The sequence below is a fragment of the Apus apus genome, chromosome 14 (assembly GCF_020740795.1).
Source record: "Apus apus isolate bApuApu2 chromosome 14, bApuApu2.pri.cur, whole genome shotgun sequence".
NCBI lineage: Eukaryota > Metazoa > Chordata > Aves > Apodiformes > Apodidae > Apus > Apus apus.
Window position 1 is genome coordinate 8,075,440 of NC_067295.1, and position 26,273 is coordinate 8,101,712.

Genomic DNA, 26,273 nt, shown 5'->3' on the forward strand with positions numbered 1-26,273 from the left:
TGCGTGCGGCGTCGGGCACGCTGCGTGCGTCACGGCGCTGCGCCGGGCGCCGCCGCCAGCTGACTGCTCAGCCCCGGAAGTGATGCGGCGGGAGGCAGCCTGGAGGAGCCGCGGAGGTGAGTGGATTGGCCCGAGTCTCTTCCCGTCCGCCGGCTGCGGGGATGGCGGCGGCGCGGGGCGGGGGTGGCCGCTCTGCCCCGGGGGTCCCGCCGGCCCGGCCCGGCCCCGCGCCGGCTCTGCGGGCGGTGTGCGGGCTCTGGCTCCGGAGGCCGGTGCAACGGTTCGGCGGGCGTTGGTGCCGCGCGCCCCGGACCCGCCGCGCCCCCGCCCCGGTGAGGGCTCTCGTCGGGGGGTTCCTTTTTTTTTTTTTTTAACCGCGGTGTGTGGCAGCGGCAGGATCCCAAACGTCTCTTGAGAAACCACCTCTGCGAGCAGCCCCGCGTCCCCCCGGGCTGAGGAGCCCGGCTGCTTTGTTCCAGGGCGCTCCGTGCCCAGCCTGAGCGTCAGACTGGAAGGTGTATGCTCCTAGTGTTCTCGGGAAAAAAACACGAGAGATACGACATAGAGCAATTTATTTCCAAGGCTGTTATCTGAATAACACCTCTGCACAGCCACTTTTCTTCCGGAGGGGTTTACCCTTCCTCTGAAAGCTGCAGTCTGCTCTTACTCCTTGGTGCTATGGTGGTACTAACAAGCCACTGGTAACAACTTAGGCTGTGACTTGCATAATCGGTGTTGCTTGAAAGAATATGCCTTTCCTATTAGTGCTGTACTTGCTGCAAAGACTAACTGATTATCTTTCAAGCTGTTAACACTGCTGATGTGCTGTCCTTCAAAATTGCATTGATAACTGAACAGCCTGATGCCAAGTATCAGAATACAGCACTGATCCATAGCTGGTAACTTTAAAAAATGTTACTGTCTGCTGCATAATTTAAAGGGATAGTAGGTTAAGTGCTCTGAAAAAAGAGGAATGGCTGTACAAACAAAAAGCACACAATTGCCTCACCTTTTGAAAATTAGTGACGGGCCTGGCTGGCAGTTGCAGTTGTGCTGCATGGTCTGTCTTTTTTGGGAGAACAGCTGATCAAAAGACATCTCTTCTAAACACATTATCTGTTGAAGAGCCTTTGTTAAACAGTTAATGTATAACTATGGTATTAGTGTTTATTTGGGTTAGTCATGGAGAGAATGTCCGAGGAGTTTTCTGGAGCACATCTGAACACTGGTGCTTGTTTCCCTCAGAAAAGATACTTCTCAGGAAAGGAAACAGTCCCTTGACTGAGGCTGCATGTGAAAGTAGAGAGATCTGACTTCACGTTCTTGTCAGTTCTGTAGTTTGTCTTTAAAATCTTCTACCTTCCCTGCACAGGTATGTGCTAGTGCTCTGTGGGGAACCTTTACAGCCCTTCACATGAAAGGCAGCACACAGCCTGCAGCAGACTTTCTGCACGTCAGCAGAAAAAGGAGAGCTTGTGATCTGTGTTGAATTAGTTCAGATTCACAAAGTACAACTGGCTTTACCAACCTACTGCAAATGTCAGCTCTTGTAATGGTTTCTAAAATTCTGATTATTTCCTAAAAGGAAGTTCTATGCAGACATGAACTATTATAATCCTTTAGAAATTTTACAAAACTATCAGTGGGGGAGCTTACATCTTTGATACCACTTGGCTGCTCAATGGGATGCTTTCGAAATTGCTTTCATCTTGACTGATGGCCTGCAATACAATCTGTAATCTGCTCCTGGATCTTTAAGGCTGGGTTAGGTGCCTTCTCTGCACAGTTTCTTGCTTTATTTTGGAGTTAAATGTTGTCATGCTCAGCAAATTCTAGCTGACCTGCATCAGTAGTTCTTATAATATGTTGATCTTGGCAATTCATTCATAATTTAGTGTGAGTTGTGTTAAGAGCAGGTGATCGGATGAGCTGAATGAAGGAGTGGCTTTGAGAGAAAACTGAGAACAGCTCTTTTGGAGGATGTCATTGAAATGAGTTAAACATACCTTGCGCAAGAGGGACTGCCAGACAGTTTGACAGACTCCTAAGACAAAGAGACTTGTTCTGACAAATGTGTGTGGATGAGGAAGAGGCTTGGGTTCTGCTGCTTTCTTCAGCTGAAGGAGCAGCAAAAAGTCCTGTGTCTTGTGTGTATGTGTATTGGGACAAGGAAGTATAAAGTAGATGGAAAGGGGGTAGAAGAATGGGGGATGACAGACAAGACTCTTCTCTGCTGGTGTTTCCCCATGGCAGAAAATGATGTAAAGGTGGTTTGGGTGTACAGAGATGCACATCTGCCCAGTCAGCAGCAGTGTGGGGCCCCCAGGGCTGCTCACAGCTGTCCCACGCTCTGGCACTCAGCTTACTTTATTAGTGCTGGGGAAGTGTTTGATAAATGTAACTTAGAGCCTTGGAGCACTATAAAATCCATCGTGGTGGGCTTTTGGCAGTTTGTAAGAACTTGCAAAGTGCAGAAACAATGTTGTTGTTCCATTAGGCAAGGGGGTCTGTAGCAGTGAATGTAACAGGAAAACTCTGCTCTGAGTAAGAAGAGACTGTGAAAATAAAGGCATGGGATATTAGAAAAACAGTCCTTTTGTTGGAGCTGAAGATTGGTAGGCAGAATTTTGGAGACTGGAAGGACAATCTGTAAGCAGTTGAGGGACTTAGTAGTCGCAAGCAGATAAGAGGGATCCCCCTTAACAGCCTTCCTCAGAATTCCTTGACTGGGTTTCATCTCTCTGGCTGCTTCTCCTTAGGGGTCTGCATCTTATCTCACTAGCTTCCTTTCCTTTATTTGCCTCTGACTTAATAGGCTTTGGCTGCTGGTTACTGGAAGTCTAATAATTGCTTTTGTCTCTTCCCTCTTCCTCTTTAAAAATACTAGATTAAATGGCTGTACTGTTTTGCAGATTAACTGCAATGGTGACATGGTTTAATTGTATACTTGACTCTAAGTTATTCAGCAGTAATGACATAGAAACTTGACTCGAAACAATAGTAATTTCATGGCAAATGTTCAAGGCAAATGTTGCCTTCTGGTAAAGAGCCACCTGCAATTTACTGCCTGTAAACATGTTACGAGTAAGCTGTCTCTGCTAGTTTTCTCTGTGTCTTCTATACAGTAAGTTGTCTCAAGTGTGTCTTTTCAAACAGCTCTCTCTCTTTTCTTCTGTCCCTCCTGTCCCCTTTTGACTCTAGTTTGAGTCAATTAAACCAGATCTGGGTTGAAGCCTTCCCAAGGAGTGATCAGAAAAGCCCAGCCTTGCAGATGTGCTCCCTTCAGTCACTTGTACCTCGACTTCACCCTTTTGTGGAAAGGTTTTGTGGTACTGCTCAGCTATTGGCAACTGCTGGTGGGTGAGCAAGGCTGAGTCCCAGGGGTGATGGTGGGTGGCAAACTCAAGGGCAGCTCAGCTGTCCCTTCCACATGTCCCTTCTTTAAAGGTGATACCAGGAGGCTCTCTCCCTGTCACATGTGGCTTTGGTGTGAGAGTTTGGTGACGTTTTTACATTCTGATCTTGATGTTAACCAAAACAGAGCAAATAGGGGAAGAGAAAGTGAATCAAAGCTTCTTGCCTGAAAGATATTCTGAGAACTTGACCATTTAGAATCATTATGTCTCACCATTTTTCCCGTGTGTCTTGGGGGACAGCACTCTAGTCCAATGATCTGCATCTTGGAGGAAGCAGAAAATCTGGGGTTTAGGTAAAGATTATTTAATTGCACTATTTTACTGATAGAAGAGCGACTGTTAGGGGACTACTTAGTTATGAGTACTAAAGAATTCTTTCATAGAAGTAGGAATACTGTAGAGAAACCAACAAAAGCATAGGTGGTGAGATAGGATTCCAGTACAGAGAATGAGCTAGTATAATCTTCTGGTGTGTCACAAAGAATAGTTATAAATGCTGTGCTGTCTGTGACATCTGTTTTGTGAAAGACAAAACTTACTTAGCAAAATGTGAGAATCCTGTCACAGTTATTCCCAGAAAGTCAGACTGCCAAAGACAGTACGACAACCATAGTTATTTGTTGTCTCACTTTTCCTATTTAGTGAAGGTATTTTATTTTATTTTTTAAACCAAAAGGCTTATGTGCTCCTGAAAAATGCCAGTCTTATTTTTGCATCCTTGTAGCAGCAGGAAGTGACAGTATGTAGTTCTTACTCTGACTTTTTTTTTAGTGTAATACAACTTCCCTTCTGCAGCTTTGAAATATGTAATGCAGTCAGTCTTGTCCTTTTGTTTTAAAATTGAAAGGGAGGGAGAAAAAAATCTTAACACCTATGATTACGGGCGGCGTGTGTAGCTTAGTAACAGACTCACAAACAGAAATGTCCTAGAACTTGGCTTTGGTCATATGCTGACTGCTCAATATTCTCATTACAGATGAGTCTGTACAAAAAGCCTCGAGTACTCTTGATCAGCACATAAATGGGCAGTCTGGAAATGCCAAAGGTCTGATGTATACCAGCTTCAAGCACAGTTACCTGTGCTTGGAGTTAGTGATTATGTCTTGTGAAGCACAGGATAGATACCTACATGCCTTACATCTCTTGTGAGACACTGAATATCATGTGAAAACTTGTTAAGAAAACGTGTGTTTGTTGAAGCTGCCACTGGATTTCTCAAGGAGAGCTGAGAGTCTTTGTTACACCTGATGAGCTAAGTTCAAGAACTCAAAGGAGTTTCTGTGAAGCTGTTAACATGAAATACTGCAGCATTTTCCTACAGTGTCATCAACTGTAATAGGGAAGTCAGGACACAAATTAGTAGAGAGGAAGAAGATCTCTGCAGGTGACTTTGTGTATTTTCTGCTTTAAAAACTGTAGTCAATGTAAAAATCCAAATATATGCTCTTAAAGGGCTTTCAGATGTCAGTCCTTTCACTTAGAACAGTTCTTTGTACATCACTTAAATAAATACGATGCCAGTATTTATGTGGTCAGCTGGTAATGAAGCTCCTACACAAATGCATGAAATGAGTGATTCTCTTGGCTGGCAGCCTGTAAACTCTGGTACACTTACTGAGATGGCTAGCAGGCCTTCTGAAAACTCCTTATGAACCTCTGCTGCCAGAAGTGATCTTATGAGGTGGTCTGGCTCTTGTCTTTAGACTTGTCCCTTTGCTGCCCCGTTTAGGTGGTTGGGTCAAGGTTCTCACAGCTGCTTTTAGATGTGCTGGAGATGAGACACTTAACCAGAGCTGCTGCGAGGCCTCCTCGGTGTGATTAGTGTGGTTTTCTCCACAGTTGGGAGCAGTAAGAAATAGAAAGTTATTCACTTAATACAGTTAGTGTAAGGCATATCTTATTATTACAGGAATCACTTGATAACTACCTGAATTATATGGGTGAGCATAATGTATGAACGTGCCTCGGCCGCTTCTAGGTGATGTCTGCTAGATGAGCTTGGTGGAAAAGAAAATCTGTGCACACTTGGCTCAGTTTAAAAGTAAATGTTTTTTTCCATTGCAGAGTGGATTGTAGACTAAAGTGGTTTTTCAGAGTTATTCTGGTTTGGCTACGGAATAGTTGCAGTTTTGTGTAGATAATTTACAGAATTCACTGAGAGTGAGATAAATATTTCTCGCACAGCAAGATGCATCTGTGTCGAATACCTGAGGGTCGTGGTTTCTTTTGGTCCCATAATCTGCAGTTTTGCTGTAGTGACCTGGTTGTGCCTGAGCAAAGTAGCTCTTCCCAGGTGTGCTGGTTTGGTTTGGCGGGATTTTTGGTAGCGGGGAAGGGGCCCCGGGGGTGGCTCTGGTGAGGAGCTGAGCTCTCCCTGCAGAGAGCGGCCCTTGGAGGGGCAACAGATGCGCCTCGGCCATTAACATACGAAAGAACTGAGAGTAGACCTGAGCAGAGCAGCACTTAAGAGAAAAAGAGCTGAGCTGAAGAGGTGAAAGGCAGTGCTGGGGTGAAGATCCCGGCGGTTTATGAGGAAGAAGAAGGTGCCCAAGCAGAAGTTTCCCTGCAGCCCATGGCGGGATGGCAGCTGTCCTCCTCATGGAGGAACGTGGCGGAACATTCCCTGAAGGCGCCAGGAGGGGAGAATTTGGCCAGTGGGCTTGGATTTTGTGGACAGTGGACTCATTTGCTGCCTGAGGACTCTGATGATGCAGCTGTGGAAGCCCCCGCGCCAGGCGCCGGGAATGTTCCCGAACAGCTCGTGACCCTGTGAGGAGCCCGCGCTGGAGCAGCCCCTGAGGGGGCTGCTGCACCTCCTGAGGGGGCTGCTGCACCTCCTGGGAAGCACTCATGGAGGAGACGTTCATGGAGGACTCTCTCCCATGGTCGGGACCCTGTGAGGACTGTGAGGAATCCTTTTCCCTGAGAAGGAAGAAGCCGCAGGTAACGGCCTGTGAACTGACTGAACCCCATCCCCTGTGCCGCTGGGGGGAAGGAGGGAGAGAAACCGGGAACAAAGGGATTTGGGCCCGGGAAGAGGGAGGGGTGGGGGTACCGGGTGTAAGCCCTGCTCTGTGTGTGTCTGTGTCCTGTGGGCATTGGATTAGTGTGAAATTAAATTATTATTTTTCTTCAAGTTGAGTCTGTTTTGCCTGGGACCTTTATCGGTGAAGAACCGTCCTTGTCCTTTGTCTTGACCCATGAGTTTCTATTTGGGTTTGTCCTCCTTGTCCCAGAGTGTGTGTCGGGGGAGCTGAGTGAGCGGCCATGTGGCTGTTCCTTTGTTGTCCTGGTGGGCCCAAACCTGGGCATGTGCTGCTTTAATTCTTTGTAATACATCCTGAGGTGCTAAAGGTCTGTCATGCTCAGTAAAAGTTAGGGTGTCTTGGAAAAATGCTGAGGCATTGTCCTACAACCCTTTGCATGTTAAAGGGAAAAAATCACAAAGCCTCATTAGGTGATTATTTGCTTTTTTGTAAGTGGTGGACCTTGGGAGTTGTGTGGCCTTCGGCAAGAATCTCGGGGGAGAGAGGGAAGGTTGATCGTTTTTAAGGGTTGGAGATTCATTGCTCAGTGACCAGTTCTTTGAGTTTTGAACTCTGGATGAGTTTGTATGATGAGCAGTGAAATAAATGAGTTTGTTCACGCCCAGGTATATATGAGGTAGGGAATTGGATGGAATCTGGTCTGAGATCTGCTTTCAGCTTTGCTGAGAACTGATGACATGATCTTGAACATTGTTTGGCTGTTTTGTCTTGCTCATAGCCTAAATAGACTTCTCTAAACAAGTACTGCTGCTGTGAGAATTAGTTCATTAATTTATTTACATTACAGAAGCACCTGAAGGCACCCTTCTAAGATTATATGCTATTTAGCCAACTGGACTTGGGTTTGCTCTGTGAAAATACAATACTCCTAAAAAATCATTCCACCCACCTAATAAATTAGGATGAAACACATAATAGGAAAGTACTTGAAAATTTTTAATGGGCCCAAGAGGAAAAGACAATGGCAAGTAATCAGTAAGGTATTGTGTGGTTAGAGAGTGTAAAATAAAGGGAGGGACTTGAGGATGATCCCTGTGTATCTGCTGAATAAGATGCTTAAGTAACTTGTCTTCAATGAGAAAAAGTGCCTTTACTCTCTCTTTCCCTATAATTTTTCATATTATTTTTTCTTAAGCTAACCTTGTCTAGTTAGATGCACACAGTGAACTATGGATCTGAAACATCTTTTCCGTTTTTTGGGGGTTTTTTAAGACTTCTTGTTGCAGTTTGAACATTAAGTGTGTTGTCATGCCTGTGCCTTAGTAGGGTGCTCTCCCAGAGTGCAGAAAGCAGGTTTCTTCTGCCCAAAGTCTTGAATGGAAAAATTCCCCTTGATGTCCCAGCCCTGGACTTGAAGCCACAGCACACCACAGGGAGATGCAGTTGTTTTAAGATATTTTTGCCTGCTTTTCTTTCCTGATTTTGGTGACTCTAGGGCTTCTTCTAGGAAGAGGTTTGGTGATACCTCTGTATTTGTCACTGAGAACAGGCCCAACATTACAACTGTAGACATGGTGAAGCAGATTCTATATCTATTTTTACTTGGATTTTTTTAAAGATAATTTTGTACCTTCCCCTCTCTTCCCTTCCAAGTAAGTTAAACCTTTTCAGTATGGGCTTTCTCAAACAAGTCCTCATCTCTTTTGAGACAAAGTATTCAGGCTTCTGACATACATGTTGGCAGGCTGCTAACACCTTGGTGTTCCCCTTCTGCCAAGTGGCAGCCAAAGCTCTTCAGGGTCTTTTCATGTGTCTGTATAACTAGCTTGTTCTCTGACACAGATGTGTTCTGCAGAGAAAAAAATTACCCAGTGTGATCAGATTTCTAAATGCTCCAGTTTGTTTCCAAAGCTCAAAGCAGGGTTAATCAGAAATAGTTTGTTACCCTGATGTGGAACAGATGCACATCCCATCTGTATGCCCCCAGAATGATAACCTGGCTCTTGAGTCCATTGAACTGCAGGAAGCCTGACAAACTAATAATTAATTTTTTAACTAATTGCAGCAGGACTTTCCTGCTTTTAGACTTCCCATTAAGTAACTTTGCATATATGTATCTCTGGAGCAGACCTGTGACAGACTGGTGCTAGCACGGCGCTTGGTTGGGGATGTGGTGAGGTGTCTTCTGTGCCCATGGTGCTGGAGTCACAGAGCTTTTGTTGAGAAAGTTTAATTGCAAGTTCTGACTTGAAATAAGCAGTTCCCATAACGTGATGGCCTTGCTGGCTCAAGCTTGGTTCATGCTTTTACACTTAGGCACCAAGTGCTTTGGTGCTGTACTCCTAAACTCTTAACTGCATGGTAAAATCCTTCACATGCAGAGCTGGTCTTCTTGGTTTCTGCCTGCTGGAGAGGGAAACCATATCACCAATTCTGCACTGACTCCCCACAGAAAAGCAAAGAAAGTTGCCTTTTGTGAGGAGGCCCCTGGAAAAGTTGCTGAGGACAAGTATGGAGGGTGATAGCAGCTTTGACACCACAGTGTTTCTGCAGTGGGATCCTCTGTGCACCAGTGCTCAGGAGAGCCAAAGCCACATGGGACAGTCAGGCGCAGGTGCGAGAAAAGGCAGGTGAACAAAACAATAGGTCTTCATAATCCTGAGGGTACACACCGTTTACTTACTTATTTTCCCTGTGGAGTGCTAGGAGGGATTGCTAACTACAAGGCTGTTTTCTGAGTTACTGTAGTGTGACACTTCTGCAAGGGGAGATGCTTGGTGATGGCAGCATATGGCTGTACCTTGCAAGCCTGACCCAAGGGGTCAGTGAAAACCTGTGCCACAAAGTGTTGATGCTTCTTCCCAACCCTGCTGCAGTCACCTGCCATGATTTAGGATGAAGTCAGCCACAATGCATCACTGTGCTTTGATAGCATTTAAACACAGACTTGAAGAGCTTGGGGTTTTTAACTGCTAAGTCGTACCTTTTATTCCACATCACATAATTGGGTTGTCACGGAAGTTTACACTTGCTATTTCATTAAAATTTAAAAAAGGTGAAATGGGCAACTTGGTAGAATAAAAGTAGTAAAAATGAGGAAGAATTGCAGCTAGTGGTTCTAAGAGGTTCAAGTTCCTGGCTCCAGACAGTGTGAGTGTACAGGTCAGCCAACCTGGAAATTACTTCAGACAACCTGAAAAAGTTTGCCTAGATAAAGTGAAATCCATCAAATTCATCTTCTTTTGAACTTGAAATAAGCATTTTCTTCCCATATTTGCTATACTCAACTGCATATGTAGGTTTGGTAGACTGTAAGTTTCTTCCAAAGAAATGTAGATCTGTTTGAAAAGTAGTTTGTTGCATGAAGTTGCCATGACGGTGGTTTTTAAAATTTGAAGGAGAAGATGTTGCCTGTCCTCTGTGTATGCGGGTTCCCTAGGGCACGAGGCAGTGCCTTGTCCCTTCTGTCTCTTCTTTCCTCTTCTGATGGTTTATAAAAGGAATTATTTTGGCCCTGCAGAGGGCCAAAAGAAATTAACATGGAAGTGCCAGATGTTATGTTTTCTTAAATTCTTGACACCCGCAGCATGCTATGGTCAAATAGAAAGAAATCCGAGCTAGTTCTTTCAGCATGAGTGAGGCAGATGCTCCTCTGTTCTTGTGTGCCTTTAAGCTGGCTGGCAGCTGTGCACCCACACAGGGCAGCCCTTGCAGCAGCTAGAAGATCTGTGAGGCCGTCGGGGCAAAAGGGTTGTTGATTGTGTGGAAGATGGGGTTTGGAAACAGAGGATATAAATCCAAAGAGGAGTAGGTTTCTTGGAGTATCCATCTCAAAAGTAAATGCCTACAAATGGTTCAGCAGAGATGTGGTTTTGCTCTGTGTGTGTGTGTTACAGGCCAAAGTACCACCCATGGTTTCTAAGGGTTTTGAAGTGGTTTGGATGCCTGTTTCCTTGGGCTTACACCTTTTTAAAAAGTTTTCATCTGAACTAGGTTTTATTTGTTGATCAGAGTTGTCCTAATCTGCATATAGTACTCAAGTTTGGGGAAAACTCGGCTTGTGTGCAAATTGTCACATGTGATAAGAATTTGTTTCATGGTTGTCTCTCTCATCCATTCCCTGCTTTTTACTGAAGAAAGCACTGAAAAAGCTAATCTTTCCACTTGTTTCCTAAGAAGTAGGACTCATGTAAATAGTAGGTATGCAGAAAGGCATATTTTGATCGCTTGTCTGCTCCCTAGATGTACTAAGAGCTGTTAAAGCAAGACATTTTAGTGTTTCCGTTAGTATGGTAGAACAGAGGAGTATTGCCAGAGCTTGCTTGCTTTTTTTCTAGATGAGATAGAGGTGTTGACTATTTGCTGCAGTTGTAGCTCTTTCTGCAGAAACCAGACATGCCTTTGTCTGTCATCTTCTCTTCAGAGCTTTGTAGTTGTGTAGCAGAGCTGGGAATTTAAGAGAAGCGAAGTTGAGCCAACTCAACTAAACATGGGAAAACAAACATAGAAAAGAATGTGCTAGAGAATGAAAAAGAGAATTACTTTCTAGACCCAAATTATGCTTTGCTAGGTAGCAGCTGTCTGGCATTCACAGATTAAACAGCCACTCAGCTAACATGCATTGGCAATGATAGCATGTCCTCTGTTTTGCTTCAAGTGCATGAAATCAGGAATTAACTCTCCCAGCTGAAAGCCATAAAAGTATCCGGAAGTGTGTGTTTGCTCCTGACAAACATTTGAACTTGTCTGTTGTATTCAGTACCTGATTTATTCTTTATATGACGATGCAGAGTTAGTGTTGTTAATGCTACTTCCAAAGTAAAACAAAAGTGAACTAGTGTTATTAAAATAACTCTTCCAACAAGAAGGTTTTGGCTGTTAAAGGTTTTATTAAATGCATAGTTACTCCTGCGTGATTGGGTGCGTTTATGGTTTTCACAGTAAAGATTTGTAAAGATTTGTGTGGTCCTTTTGTCTTACAGCATTCCATGTGGAACCAAGGGAGCCTGAAGGAGGCTGTGAGAGCTAGTGGAATGATTCCCTGTGTAGCTGAAACTATGTAAGTATTACATGTTTGCTTTTAAGATCACTTGTCCAGCATCAACTAGTAGAGCAGTGGTTAGGCAGTTGTAGTGATCCTCTTGTGTCTCCCTGGTAGAAAGCTGTATCTTTTCAGAGCTGGAAAAAGATGGGGTGCCCATGGTACTGTTCCCTACTCTAAGCTCTTTTAGAAGTTGTTATCCTTGTCCACTAAAAGGTAGATAATGCATAGTGAAATTCTGTCAATTTCTTGCTGACTCTGTCCCAGTGTTTGCAAGAAGTTGAGGCTGGGTTGAGACTTGGTTAAGTTCTAGCAATGTTGTCTTTGCCTTAGCTAATTAATTGCTACTTGGGAAATAGTGTAATGGTTGGCTGAGCTGTGTCGCCTTTTGTTATGAAACTTCCTAAACTTGTCTTTGAGGTGTTCTTGAATGTGTGGGGTTTTTTTTCCCCTTCTCTCTTGGTATTTATTTTTGTTTTGAAACTCATTGTAAACACCTTCTGATGCAACACTTTATTAAAACAGCATAATGCTTGGCTGTGTTTTGTTATTCTCTGGATGTATCTAATAATTTCTATTACTACAATAATGTTAGTAATTAAAAAAAAATACAGGGTTACTTAAATATCTCCTTTGCAATTTCTCTCCTCCTGCCAGCTCTCCCCCAGCTCAGTTTTGCTGTTTCAGTTGTGCCACAGTGTGCTTGTAAGACAGAGAATTATTACTGAGTCACTTTGTTGTTTTGCTCCCTTCAACCTTTGGGTTATGTGTGATCTGGTCACTTGAAAATGTGACCAGAAAAAAAAAACAAACCACAAAAAATTCCCAAACAAACCCACCAAGCGTTAATGAGGTCTTTCCAATCTTCTCTAGGTTTTCTGTTTAATGTACTGAGCAAGATGGTTCCACATCTGCTGTTCTTAGAGGGTGGTTTTCCTTTAACTGCTGCAGTCGCCAGCACTAGTCTGCCTGTGTTTCCAGTTGCTCACTCCCTTCTAGAAAGGACCAGAGAACATTGTTGTCAATCTCTGCTTTGCAGTTCCTGTTGTGTGGAAGGAGGCCTCATGGGCATCTTGGTGATTCATATTTACTGTAGGTTATTGCTCAATGCTTGTCTGAGTAATCAGACTTCTTTGGGAGCACTGCATCCTGTAGCGCTGAGTACATTCCAACCTTAGCCCTGAATTTTTGTCTTTTTTAGTACAGTGGCAAAACTAGTGGTCAGCTCTGCCTTTTGTGTCTCACTGGTGTATTGTACAAGTCTGTTACAGTAGTTTTGCTCTTGGGAACAGATCCTTTTGGGAATTGGTTCTTTGCTACCAGTCCAGTATAACCTTTGGGTATGTAAGAAGTCAGCCCCTATCCAGCTGGGAGAAACACCTCTGCACATCCTTCCGCTCACTTAACTGTAACTGATGTGACCTGGACATGATATTTGCTTTGCCTCACAGTTAAGTGAGTAGCTTTGTTGCTTTCCTGAGAGTGCATTCTCCTACTCCTTGAACACACTGACTTCAGTGCAGCTCCTGATGCTGCAACTGGATCCTCTCTGCAGCCTTCCTTAAAAAAAGGGCTGAGTTCTCCCACATGTTTCTATCTCCTTCTGAGGCTCTTGTTCCTTTCATCCCATGAAACCTGAGTCATGTAGGAAGCGGAGGTGACTAGTAAGTGAAGTGGATCCAGCTCAGCTCAGGCATTTCATAAAAGGGTAACTGATGGAGCTCCAAAAGACTCGTCTCTTACAAAACCAGATACGTGCACAGACTGCCAGCGGATGCAGTCTGACTTTATTTTTTCCAAGCTGGTTTTGCTATTTTTGGGGTAGAATGCTTCAAAGTATCTGGCACGTGGCATCAAGTTTCAAGTAGTAGAAAAGTGAGGAATTGCAGCAACTGTACTTCAGTACCTTCTAGCACTTGTTCATACCAAGTAGGATTGTGCTCTGCAAACCTCCTTGGCAGGGAGGAGGAGGAGGAAGACCTGGGCTCCTGCAGGGAGGAGCAGTGCTGTGCTAGCAGAGCAGTGGCTGTTCAGGAGCAGCAGCAGCTCCTTGTGAGGCAAGTAGGTTGGAGTACAGAAAATGTGTTTGTTGGAGGGGTGCACTGTGGGGGCTGTGGTTAACTTGCACTCTGTGGGTTAGTGTTACTGTGCTCTCTGTGGCCTTTGGGAACAGCTGTCAGGACACTTCCTCACATACAGGTGTTCCATAATGCTGTCTGACCTTTCCTCTCTGTGTATTGTCATTCTGTCTTTTCATGACAGCAAATTACAATAAACTCTGTTTCATCATACCAATGATGTCAGTTTGTAAACTTGAATATGAGATTGTTATCATCCTCAGTACAAGCTGTTGCTTAGGAAGCACAACAGCATGAATGACTTCCATTAGGAAGATTTATGGACCAAATATGTAAGTTAGACTTGCAAACTGTCTTTTTCTTAATTTTAAATTTGGATTAGTACATTAAATTTGGATTAATCTGTGTCCATTATGCTGTGTGTGATTCAGCTGCTACCAGCCACTACAGGGGAAGGGACCATCCTCTAATAGGCAGCTGTTCTTAAATCTACCTATAGGGAAAAGCTGTTCCAAATCCCCAACAGCTAATAACTGCTGTGATATGTTTGAGCAGAAGGTTTTCTGGTAAACTCTACTTTGAACTCTAGTACTAGTTTTCTCTCAGGATTTTGTTTATTCTGTTCCTTCAGTTGCATGCTTCTCTTTGAAGGAAAACTTAGCCAAAGTAGTGGTACCTGCCTGTGAGAGACTGAGGGAAAAGTAAAAATTAATGTAGATTGAGCATTTGAATTCTGACTAATTTAAAGGAAAAAAGAAAAAGCAGCCTGGTATCTTGAAGTTAATCACTAAGCAGTAATTTATACTGCCTAATAAAATAATTTTGTTTTGGTGTAATGAAAAACTGCTTGGTGTGGACTGGAGAAGAGGACAGTGCCGGGCTGTACTCTGCAGCTCACAAAGAGCTGTGAAGTACTAAGGACCAGTGAAATTTTATTTTTTATTTGTTTATGTGGAAATGTATATTTTAATGAATCCTTTAAAATACAAATGAATAAGAAATAATTGTTTGCTAAATTAAATTGAACTTTGCTTGCCTATAGAATTTATGCTACAAAGTTCATCTTTAATGCAGTTTGATAAAGGGATGTACCAGACATTTCTTCCTTCTCCTACCTGAAAAGAGGTTTTTGTTAGTTTTGGTTTTGGGTTATGGCTTTAAAAAAAGGGTGTGAGGAGGAGAGGGGAAGCCAGGTAGTGGAAACCAGTGCCTTGGCTGTTGTAGTTGTACTGACAAAAATACTGTATTTGCTCATTAAACTGCATATGTGTTGTTTTGCCAAAATAGGTATAATAATGGCTGGGAGAAGATTTAGGTTTATAAATTTGATTTCTGGAGAATTCATCCGTGCTTGGTGCTGCTGTTCCAAGTTGGTGTACAGCTTAAAAGAGGGCTTCAAACTCAGAAGAGTTTTACTCAAGAACACAGAAAAACCGACGTATCTATTTTATTTCTCAATTTTTATTTTTATCTCTTCTAATTCTGTAATCTGGAAGCAGTCAACAAAGACAAGGCAAACCCAATGTTTATGTTTGAGGCTTTAGCTTAACTGACAGCAGAGACAAAATGCAAATAATTGGGTGAAGGAGGAATATGATAAGCAATTGCATTCTTGGAGTTGATGTTTCTGAGAAATGGACTGTCCATGGCCTGCCTGTGTGCTGATAGGGTAGTGCCAGAGTGCTAGCTTGGTTTTAGTAGGGAAAATTTAAGACAACTTTCTGTGGGTAAAATATCTTTTCCAAATATTCAAGGCTTGAACATTGTGATTTATAAAAACAGAGAATGATGAAATAGTTTTGGCATTTTATTTTTTTAAAGTGAACTGGAATTGCTACTTATCTGCATGTGTGTCTGACTGAAAAAGTTTCATTTAAAAGGCCCCCTACCCCTGTCTGTCTGGTTACCTGAAGGGAGGAACTCACTTGAAACAGTAATTCCTAAAGACCATCTTGCATGAAAAGTGATGCAAGCAAACATACACTGTCTATGTTTTAAGAACAAAAAATCAAGATTATAAATTCTATTTAAAAAAACAAACCCACCCCCTCTTCCCCTGTCCCAACCCCCCAAAAGAAACCCAAAAAACCCACAACTAAACCCCCAAAACCCCTTTTGCCCATTTGCTGAAGGCACAGTCTAAACCTAATGCTGAAGTCTCTGCCAGGTTGTCCCACCAGTGTCGCTGTCCCTCCCACAGGCCTTTGTTTTCAGTATTTTATATTCTATATATAAAATGTGGGTATACTTTTACAAACCATTTCCTCTAAAATATTTCTGTGTTAGAGTAGTCTGTCTTGATGAAGTCTGTACATGAATCAACCTCTTTGTAACCTATGTTACAGTAAGAATTTTAGGAATTTCCTTTATTAGGACCCGTTAGTAGACTGCAGCCACTGAGTGAGCTGCATTGATTTCTAGGTAAAACAGCCCGAAATTGCCTAAAATTTATGGCATATGCCAACCTTCTGTACACTGCTCCTTTCAGTCCACAGAACTGAAATATCCTGAGTCGGTCTCTTACTGGTGAATGTTATTCCACATTCATTTAATACTCACAATATTCTTTGTGGAGAAACAGCAGCTTGACTCTGGAACTGTCTTTCAGGTTAGCTGACTGCCGCTAATGGCATGGTGAGATGTGTTGAAGAGCAGCCGTGCGGGTGTTGGACAGGAAGGGGACCACTCTGGGAGCTGGGCTTGCAACATCATGGGCCAGTGTGTCACAAAGTGCAAGAATCCTTCTTCTACCCTGGGCAGCAAAAATGGGGAATCTGGCAGCAAATCTCATAGTAAGAGAAGTGCAGTCCACAAAGATGACCATGGTTCAGCTTGCGGGAAGTCTTCGGGGGATATACTGGTGAACGGGACAAAGAAAACTGATGCTGCTGTAGAGTCTAGTCAGCCCCCAACATTTTCTGGTGATACAAAGAAAGACCCTGTTTCCAACACAGAAGAATCTTCGCTCCAAAGGATTGAGGAGTTATTTAGGAGGTATAAGGATGAACGGGAAGATGCCATCCTGGAAGAAGGAATGGAACGATTTTGCAATGACCTCTGTGTTGATCCCACTGAATTTAAAGTGCTAGTTTTGGCTTGGAAATTCCAGGCTGCTACCATGTGCAAATTTACAAGGTTAGTTCTTGTAGAGCTTGTAATTATTTTCATATGTTAAAGTATTTCCTGTCATCTGTATGTTGGAGAGAGAGCCTCATTAGCTTCACTTACTTATTTCTTCTAACACTTGCATTTTCATCAGATTAATTCCTACCACTGCAGAAGGTAAGCTTTGTGTTGTCCTGTTTTCCCCTTCCCTTCACAGTGGGTTTCAGAACTGAAAATGTGGTTTTGGACATTCTGCTGCTAATGGTAAACAGTGTAGTGAGGTTCTGTAGACATTTCTTTATTCCTGATTTACCAGAAGCAGTTTTACTGTATCCAGCATTATCTTGGTCATGAATTGGAGACAGAAATCAGTTTTTGCTTTAGAGTAACATGAGATTCCTCAGCAATTGCTACCAGCTCTGTTACCATTATGTGAAAGAAGGACAGACTGCTTTCTAAGAAGTGTTGCTGCTCAACCAGTGCTACACTTGATGTCTTTTTCCAACAGTAATTCTGTTGAAGCATATAGAGGGAAGGAAACACATGGTTTGTGACACTGGTAGCTGCTTCTTACTGACTGCATGTGGTGGGTATTTAAAGTGCTGTCTGTCCTTTTGGACAAGGAGGTCAGTGAGCAGGCTTATTGCATGTGTGATGCTACAGCAAATGACAGAGCACCTAAAACTTACCATGAAAAAAAAATGCAAAGACCAAAACTGCTGCAGCAACACCACCAGCTTAACTTCCACCAGCTTTACACCATCAGCTTTTCTTGTAGGAAGTAAAGACTTCCTACAGGGACTTGCTGAGACAGAATTAATTTTTTATTTTTCACTCTTATCTAGATGGATTAATGCAACCTGTTTTCACTCAGCTAATAACTTTCAAATTTATTGTGTTCTAAGCTTTGAACCAAGCCTCTGCTTTACACTGAACACCAGTAGCTTTTCCAGCATCCTCTGAGGCTTTGTGGGTATGTGTCAAAAGGATGAGTTACTCTGAATGTAGATGTGGATTTACTGGAGGCTGACAGCACAGTATCTGCTAACATGGCAAAGTAACTTCAAGTGGTGTCTGTCATTCTGCACAGCCACCATGAGTTTTATTAATACAGTTTTGATTTTCTTGGAAAGGGCAGATCTAGTGGTGAGAATTTAACCTTTGCTGAAGGGTATGCTCCTTGCTATGAGCACTGCTTGACTTCTTCCATCAAGGAGTGTGATGGAGTCTGGTCTCCTGTCTCCTGTCTTCCCTCCAGCCTGTCCCCCCATCAGTCTGCTGGCTTTGGTTCATACTGGCTGCTTTCAACTCTTGCTCCTGAGCATTAGAGAAGTCACAGCTAGCCATCTCTCCACTTGGCCACATTATTAGTAGGCTGATTGACAGAGGAGTGGTGTTTGGAGCAGTGTTGGTGCTGTGTGGCACTGTGCTCTCTCCTGCTCCCTCAGCAGGTGCCTTTGCTGACCATTGCAGTTGGTGCCTTTTCATTTTGCAGGCTGGCAGAGCAACCAAAAGCCACAGGAAAGCCACCAGTGAACTGCTCTGTCCCTTAAGAACAGCTTGCTCAGAGCATGGGCATTTAGACACAGGCAATACCAAATCAAGCAGGTTTATGTGTGGTGCTTCAGTGCCTAGGAGTGGTGTTTTCAAACACTAGTATTTCTTCTGTGGTAAATTTTACTCACTTTTTAATGTGAAAGGCACTGAATGTGGTAGTATCTAGGAGTCAGAGACTAAAATCTCTCAAATGTTAACAGTGTCCCAGCAGATCTGAGTGGTGTCTGTGGTTGCCCAAGCCATGAGGAACTTGGAAACTTCTCTCTTCCCCGTATCACCTGTTGCCAAGATCTTTGTACCACCTGGGCTGAAAGCACATCTTGACCTGTCCAGATAGCCCTCTTCTGATTTGGCACAGCTGAACAGAGATGGGAAGCACCTGGCCCCTGAGGGTGGTGGGAAGTGCTGGCACTAATTTCTCTTCTCTTGCTTAATAGGAAGGAGTTTTTTGAAGGCTGCAAAGCAATAAATGCAGACAGCATTGACAGCATCTGTGCAAGGTTCTCCAGCCTCCTCAACGAAGCCAAGCAGGAAGATAAATTCAAGGATCTCTATCGTTTCACCTTCCAGTTCGGCCTGGACTCTGAGGAAGGACAGAGGTCACTACATCGGGAAATAGCCATTGCCCTTTGGAAATTAGTCTTCACCCAAAACAAGCCCCCAATTTTGGACCAGTGGTTACACTTCCTCACTGAGAACCCCTCAGGAATCAAGGGAATCTCCCGGGACACGTGGAACATGTTTCTAAATTTTACTCAGGTGATTGGACCGGACCTTAGCAACTACAGTGAGGACGAGGCCTGGCCGAGTCTCTTCGATACCTTTGTGGAGTGGGAAATGGAGCGGAGGAAAAAGGAAGAGGAAACCAAATGTGTGATGTGTTTGGACACGGAGCGCCTGCGTGTGGAAGAACAGACTTAGCAGCATCGAAGCAGCAGTGAGGAAAACAACCTGTTGCCCTTCATGAAATGTAAACTCTGGATGTTTCTGGAAATTACTGAGGCTCCAGATTTTTCTACTTTACACCTTTTTCTGCCTTGTCTTTGAAAGGGCTCTAAAATGCTGTAACATGTTTTAGGCACTTTCTTAATTTTGGTTATTCCTTTTACTCTTGCCCTGAAATATTTGACCCTGGCTACAAGTTAAGTGTTTTGGGGTTGTTTGTTTGTTTGTTTGTTTTAAGACTTCCAATTAGTATAAGTAAGTCTGATATTTCTTGCACAATGTAGATCTTTTTAGTTAGGTTAAATTAACATTGCTAAATTATACAGTGCCAGATTAAGTTTTTCATACTACATCTGTCAGGGCAGGTCTGTACTGTGTGTAGTGCTGTTTACATTGTTGAAATTTTAGGCTGTAATAATTTTAAGGTTTTATACCAAGATGAACAGCAGTGTTAACTGTTAATATAAATGCATTAATCCCCTGGGTAATAAGGCTCTAAAAACCAAGATAAGCAACAGCTTTTTATAAGATGGCTAGTTCCAGTTTTAAGCTAACTCTTCGTGAATGAGCCCAGATCGTTCCCTTTTTTTTTTTTTTGGAGTTTCAAACTAAATGTTGGGATTGTTTTATAAAATTACTGTACCTGTCAGTCAACTGAGTAGATGATGATTTGTATCCAAATCTCTTACACCTCACACAATAGAAGAGCAGTACTACCTCAGTTTTATTGAAAATTGACTTCTTGATGGACTTCCATTTTCTCTGGAAGTTGTATTTTTGTGGTTACATGAGAATATTTTTACTTGACTAAAAGAACCAAAGGTTCTGCTTCTTAAATTTGCTAAACATTGACAGAAGCAACACATAAACCCCAAGTCTTCAAGGAAAACTGTGGTATAATTCTGCTTTAATTCGTTTGATTTATACCTAAAGTATTATCTTACTTGTCTGGCAAGCACAGTACTTCTCTGTAAGGAACTATCTTTTGCATTAATATTGACAAACCAGTTTTTTAAAACCTATGTTTAATTGCTAAATTGCAGTTAATACTCCACACTTGATGGAGCAACAATATTGGCATCTGATGACAAAGTGAATTCTTAATGTATTCTTGATGACAAAAGTGTAGATGAGTCATTTTTAGACTGATTTGATAATATTTGGATAGGAGTCAATTTATTATTTTACAATGCCTGTATTGGGACTATTTGCCTGTTGAAACTGTTGTGACTTAAAGGGAGTTTTATTAACACTGGTTGAAACTTTTTTGGTTATTGATGCTACCTTTTTTAATTTTAGTATGTCGACTTTTTTACACCTTTTTGGTAAAAGGGATGATTGCCAAGGCTTTCTATAGAGCTAAGTACTGGCTTAATGAATTTGTTACACTTCCATTACACACCTTTTCTTTTCAGAGCTGCATTTCAGGATCATAAAATGGCTTCAATTAAAAACAAAACAACAGGAAAAAAAACCCAACCCTGGACAGTCATCCATAGCATCTAATGGCTTTTGCTATACAAGGGTTTTTAAAGCTAAAAGGAAGCAGATTTTAAGAGGTGAGCTTGTCACTGGTCCAGGACAGCATGCTTTGCACACCTGCTGTGCCCCAGAGGGGTTAGCAGAGAGAGGAGGAGGATCTGCTTGAATTTTGTCCCTGGTTTTGCTGCTGTGCAGCTTATGCAATAGCTTGGGTCTGAGATCACAAATCACTAACAAAATGGAGGCATTGGAAACTGTTTAAAACAAACCCACAAGGCAGAGATAGCATCTCTTTCATATAATAAAAGGAGAGTTTGGTCCATGCTGCTTTTGCAAGTGCTTGCTGGGAGATGTGTTAAACTGTAGAAAACAAATGTAATTGTTCCAGATGCAGGTGAGTCTGTCCCTGTGCAGAAGGAGAGCCCTGAACTTGCTGTGTATAGGTAAATATACCCAAAGCTTTGTCCTCGATACCGTGACCTTCCAAGCTACCATGGCACAAGCACTGTTTGGCAGCAAAACCTTATCCTGATTTGATGAGCAAAGCAGGTCAAAGCACTTGTGCTTGTATAATTGAATTTATGGTGAGAGTTTTGCTTGTGTTGTTATTTTAAAAAGAGGAAAAAAAAAAATTCCCCAACAGAGGCTGCTTTGTCAGCAAAAGTTCCAAATGAAGACTGATTTGATAGTAAATGAAGACTCTATTTCTGTTTGAGACTCCTAATTCATTCAGCTATTAAATACTTTGCTCATAACTTCATTTTTTTTTTTTCCTAAAGGGAATAAAAAATGTCCAGAGTGTGAAAACTTAACTAAATATTCAAATGGACAGCCAGTGCATGCACAGATCGTGGCAGTGGCTGCTACTGATTTGTATGCTAAATGCAGCAGTTCTGAAGGATGAGGGATAGAGCTCTTCAAGGAAGGCTTTTATCTGGTGGTCTGAATGTGGATTGCAGTAAGGAGACCAATCTGCAGCCCTTCAAGGCTCAGCCATTTTAGTGTATCAAACAAAATACAGCTGCTTTTTAAAGACAGTGGTGGTGAATAGACAAGAAGGGGAAAATCTGATTTCCTGTTGGGGAAAGGGAATTCTCATACATCCAGCTCTCAGTAGTTTAAGTCCTGTGCCCTCAGTATGAGAGGATGGCCTTGATCTTGTTCTGCTGCTTTCAGCCCAGCAGGAGCAACTCCACCCTTTGGGTAGAATACGTGCAAAAATAGCCAAATGATCTATCTAGGAAAGTACCGTTTATTTTTAGCCTAACCAGTTTTTTAATTACCATTTACAGAATGCAAGCCAGACATGTATCAGCTTTAAACTCCTGACCCAGGAGCTGAAGTTGCAACTCTTTGGCAGTGCTGAGAGAGGGCATCAGACCTTCCCTTGGATTGCCTGGTGATTTTATGATCCTAAAGAATAGACCGTGCTCTGTATGCTGTTGTTCCTGGGGGGAGTGGGGCTTTGTACATGGTTCTGAGAAGTTTTTAACAATATTGGAGACGCTGAAGATATACTTGTTTAATGGTTAAACTGTGAATATCTGTGGAACAGGCCAAATACATTAACTTTTCATTTCTATTTAATTTTAATCTTCATTGTGTAGGGCACAGGGCTGTAGTAAGCAGTGATGCTGATGAAATCCTCAAAATGGTTGCATCTATTTTAAGGTTGTTTTTTTCATTAGAAAGCTCAATGCATCTACCGAATTTGGTGCAACTTGGGATAAATAACTATAGCTAACTAAGTACAGATAGTTTTAGTAATATAATGGAAAACTGGTCTGACATCCACACACTGGCATTTTATGGCCTTCCCTTATATACATAGAAATACAACTTCTGTAAACTATGCTCCTGAGTAATGAAACACTGACCACCTGCCCCATATTATAGTTTGCAACAACACCTTTAAAATTTGGCTCCCAGATCAACTGGAGGCTCAGTTGTGCTAGGTCTTACTTGTGTGGGTGTATTTCTGAGGTTAAATACTGTTTATTGATTCAAGTAAGGATTTGAAAGATTCTGCCCATAGCTGGCCATGGGACATGACTGAGGAACTGAAATAGAACACTGAATTGTGAGCTTACTTGCTGCTGGTGCTGTTCTATGTGGAGAATTAGAGTTTTTAAATACTGTGCAATCAGAATGAAAGAACCACAGGAAAAGTAAGTTAAAGTGTGGCAGGTGGTATCAACTCAGCTGAAGTTTGTGGCAGTTCAGTCTGTCCCAGGGTGGGCACTGGCCTCCCCAGGCTGGTGTGGCAGATCTGCTCATGGATCAGCCTCTGAACCACTGCAGCTTTTCAGCCAAGCACGTTTAAGAGCATGAAAGGAGGGACCCTGCTCTGCTGGCAAGAGAGTGACACAGAGTTGGTCACACATACATGCAGCCCCTCTTCCCCAGAGCAGGGTGACTGCCAGGTGGGGTTCAGGGTGCTGCAGGCAGCTGCAGCTTTGCCTCTGTGACTTGGGTTTCACTCCTTGCACATCTGTCAGCCTGAAGAATCCATGGATCCCAGGACAGGTCCTAGCCTGTCCCCTCTGGTTCCCAGACATGGCTATGCACTGACCAGCAACCATAGTATTTTCATGACATTGTCAACATAAGCATCTTCCTTGCCCTTCTAAGATTTGTTTCCAAAAAAACCCCCAGCAAAGTTACAGAAACACCATGTAGTTCACAGCCACCTCAGTCATGATGTAATCTGTTGGCTGAGGTTACATCATTCCCATTCATTGGAAAATAATAGTTTTTGTGAGCTTCTGGGACCTGCAGCCTTGTGTTTGGCAGTGTGATCTTTTTTTAGAAGATCCTTGGGCACCCAGTTCTTCCCCTGGGCTCACTTTGCTTGAAATGTGTGCATTTGAACTTAGCCTTTCATACTAAAAAGGAAGATGCTTAATCTGAAACTCGAAATTCTTCAGGGTACTGTTTCAATATACAGCTAAATATAACTATTTTTTTCAATTAAGTATTGAAAACTGCTTAAATTCAATTGTGTGCAAACAAAACCAGCAGTGTTAAAATCTTCTCTGGACTATTGAAGATGGAATCTTTTTTTTTTGTCAACTGAAGTGAAATACGTGGAACTGTAGGACTGAAGGCTGTAACTCCTTCACCAGGAAGTACACAGGTACCTCTACCTCTTGTTCTTAGACTTGAATAGTTTAAGGTTACCATCCTTCCAGGATTTTATGCCTGGATGAGTAATCTGTTTTTTTAAATTGACCCAACTTAAGTATTATCTCTTTGTCATATTTTTGGGTATATTACTTTTAGTCTGCATGCAGTTGACCCTTTGAAAGGAGCAAAGCTGCAAACAGAAGTGTGGGTGCTAGTTTTGGAGTGCAATAGAGTGACTGACTGGAGCTGCATTGCATGTGGCTCAGGGGCTTTTGTCACCACGCATCCTCTTCCCTGGTCAGGCTACCTCTGCTGACAGTAAGTTGAAGATGGAGTAGGTGCTCCCTGGGAGAGAGCCATTAGGCTTTTCATTTCCCCTTGAAAAACTTCAGGAACCCACCTGATGCAGTGCCATGAGTGTGTTTTGATGAAAAATACTGTATTTTGTTCCATGCTGGACTGTACCTGTAACACCCAGCAAAGATGGGAGCTGCAGAAGTGTAAAGGCCACACATCCTTTTCCTCCCTGAGGTCAGAATCTTGCTCAGGATAAAACCCTTAAGGTTGAGCAAAGCTGGAGCACTCTCAAGTGTATTGACAATGCCAGAGTGGCTTCAGTGCTCATTGTGTTCATTAATGGACTTGGGTGGCATCTCTTTTTCATGCAGCACATCTGTGTCTCTTGCTTTCCTTCCCCAAAGAAAACCACAACAGAATTACTCATTGCAAACCCCGAATAGACATTATGCAGTAGCAACTGTTGCTACAAGATTCTTCTTCCAGTTTGAGGGCTGCTTTTGGGGTGTGACCTCTTGCATTATCTGTACAGGCACATATTTCAAGAGAGCAGGGACTGTGTGAGATGATGTGTAAAAGGACCATGAACATACTAGTCCTGCTAACAGCTTGCCTTAAATCACTGATGCTACAGTGGTTCCTCACTACTGCTGCAGTCCTTTCTATAGTTAGGTTTTAAAATCTGACAGGTGCTGGAGGTTGTACAATTTTATTTTAAAAAAGCTTTTATCTTGGCTTAATTGCACTCTTCAGATAAGCCCTTTTTGGATAACATCATTTCACACAGAGACAAAAATATCATCCATCGCTGATGTTCTTGATGGAAAGTTGTGGGGGCTTCCCACCTCCCTTCCCTCCCCCCCGTAAATTATATTTGGACTAAAGGTTGCCTGCTGTTGAATCAGTGTTTTACTTGAATGTTGCCATTTTATGCAGTTACAACTACTGCCTTGTGCTCTTCTCTGGGCCCATGAAAGGGGAGATCGTGTGGCCAGGGGTGACAACCCCACAGGATCAGTGGAGCTGAAGACTGGCTGCTGTTCTTATACTCCCACATGTATTCCATGTTAGAGGATGTCACAGAATACTGCTTAGTATTTTGAAGTGGTGACTTTTTAAGTCACGCTAAACATAGTTACCTATCTTAAAAATACGCTTGTTTTCTGGTCTGTATGTTTAAACCAGTCTTTCAAAAAGGAGATGGTCTGGCAGGAGTGGCTAGAGGGACTTGTGCTGTTAATTGTTGATTTACCTGAGGTCCAAGAAACACGGATGCAAGTGACAGGGTTTGGTCCTGACCCAGCACTGCTGGGGCTTGTACTGGCTGGTCTTGAAGCCATCACAAGTCCTTGACAGGCTGCCTGGAGGAGAAGGGGCAGCCTGGGAGAACTAGTTGTTGTGGCTGGATTTCTTGGTGTACTTGATTGTGGAGCTCAGCCCCAATTTAGCCTCAAGTCACCCATTGTGGAAGGAGTGCATTTCGGTGGTGTTTGGTCCCAGAGAAGTGACCAGTTCTAACTAAGGAGAGAACCTGAGAGAGCAGACCTTGCATGGCTTCACTGCATGGCATGTGAATACAAGGAGGTGGTTGTGCTCTCACTTCCTCAGCTCACTAGGAGGGTGGGCAGGATTACATCTCCTGAGCTTCCTGTCAGGAGTGGTTTTTGCATTTTCAGACTTACCCACGAGATAACCACCTATGAGCCACTTTTCTTGCTCTGGGAAATGATGAATGTATTGTGTGTCATGGAGCAGATCTGTGCTGCCCCTTTCAGACAGCAGGATCAGAAGTGCTGTGTAAATGTAATGCTTGAAACTGGCTGGAGTAAATTCTGTTTCATGTAGGATCTTTTTTTTAAAGGTTTATGGCTAAATTTGAAACAGTGACCTAGAGGAAAAGTGGGAGAAGATGATGCATTTACTGAGTCCTGTTTTGTTTGTAGCTTTTATTATTATATCAAATTTTGCTCACTGTTGTTGTCTGGAACAGAATGGAAACAGCATCTTCTAGAATGTGCAATCTAAGGCACAATGCAAAATGGGTTGTAACGAGGTTGTCTTTACTTGATAGCAATCCTGAGTGCAATGTTTTTTGTCATGTCCCTTTTGGAAGAAGCATTAAGTGCAGTCTGAGCTTTTTCTTAAAAGCAAAGCATTGGTTTGTCCATTACTGACTTCTTGTGAAATTTGTGCCAGATGTATATTAAATATTTTGGTGCTTTTTCTAATCTAAGCTGCC

General features: G+C 42.7%; 1 protein-coding gene across 4 annotated transcripts; it reads left to right on the plus strand.

Annotated features, from left to right (window-relative positions):
• Positions 1-34: 34 nt before the first annotated feature.
• On the plus strand, positions 35-26,262 carry DCUN1D3 (defective in cullin neddylation 1 domain containing 3). Of its 4 annotated transcripts, XR_007890944.1 has the most exons (5): positions 35-116; positions 11,386-11,462; positions 16,131-16,657; positions 18,622-20,688; positions 21,904-26,262. XR_007890944.1 is itself a non-coding variant. In XM_051632690.1 (4 exons), exons 3-4 carry the CDS (start codon positions 16,233-16,235, stop codon positions 19,103-19,105), a joined length of 909 nt encoding a protein of 302 aa, XP_051488650.1. In that variant the 5' UTR covers positions 35-116; positions 11,386-11,462; positions 16,131-16,232; the 3' UTR covers positions 19,106-26,262. The 4 variants fall into 4 exon arrangements, 3 of the variants coding, with proteins under 3 accessions (XP_051488650.1, XP_051488652.1, XP_051488651.1); XM_051632690.1 differs by having other exon boundaries at positions 18,622-26,262; XM_051632692.1 differs by lacking the exon at positions 35-116 and adding an exon at positions 496-515 and having other exon boundaries at positions 18,622-26,262.
• Positions 26,263-26,273: the final 11 nt, after the last annotated feature.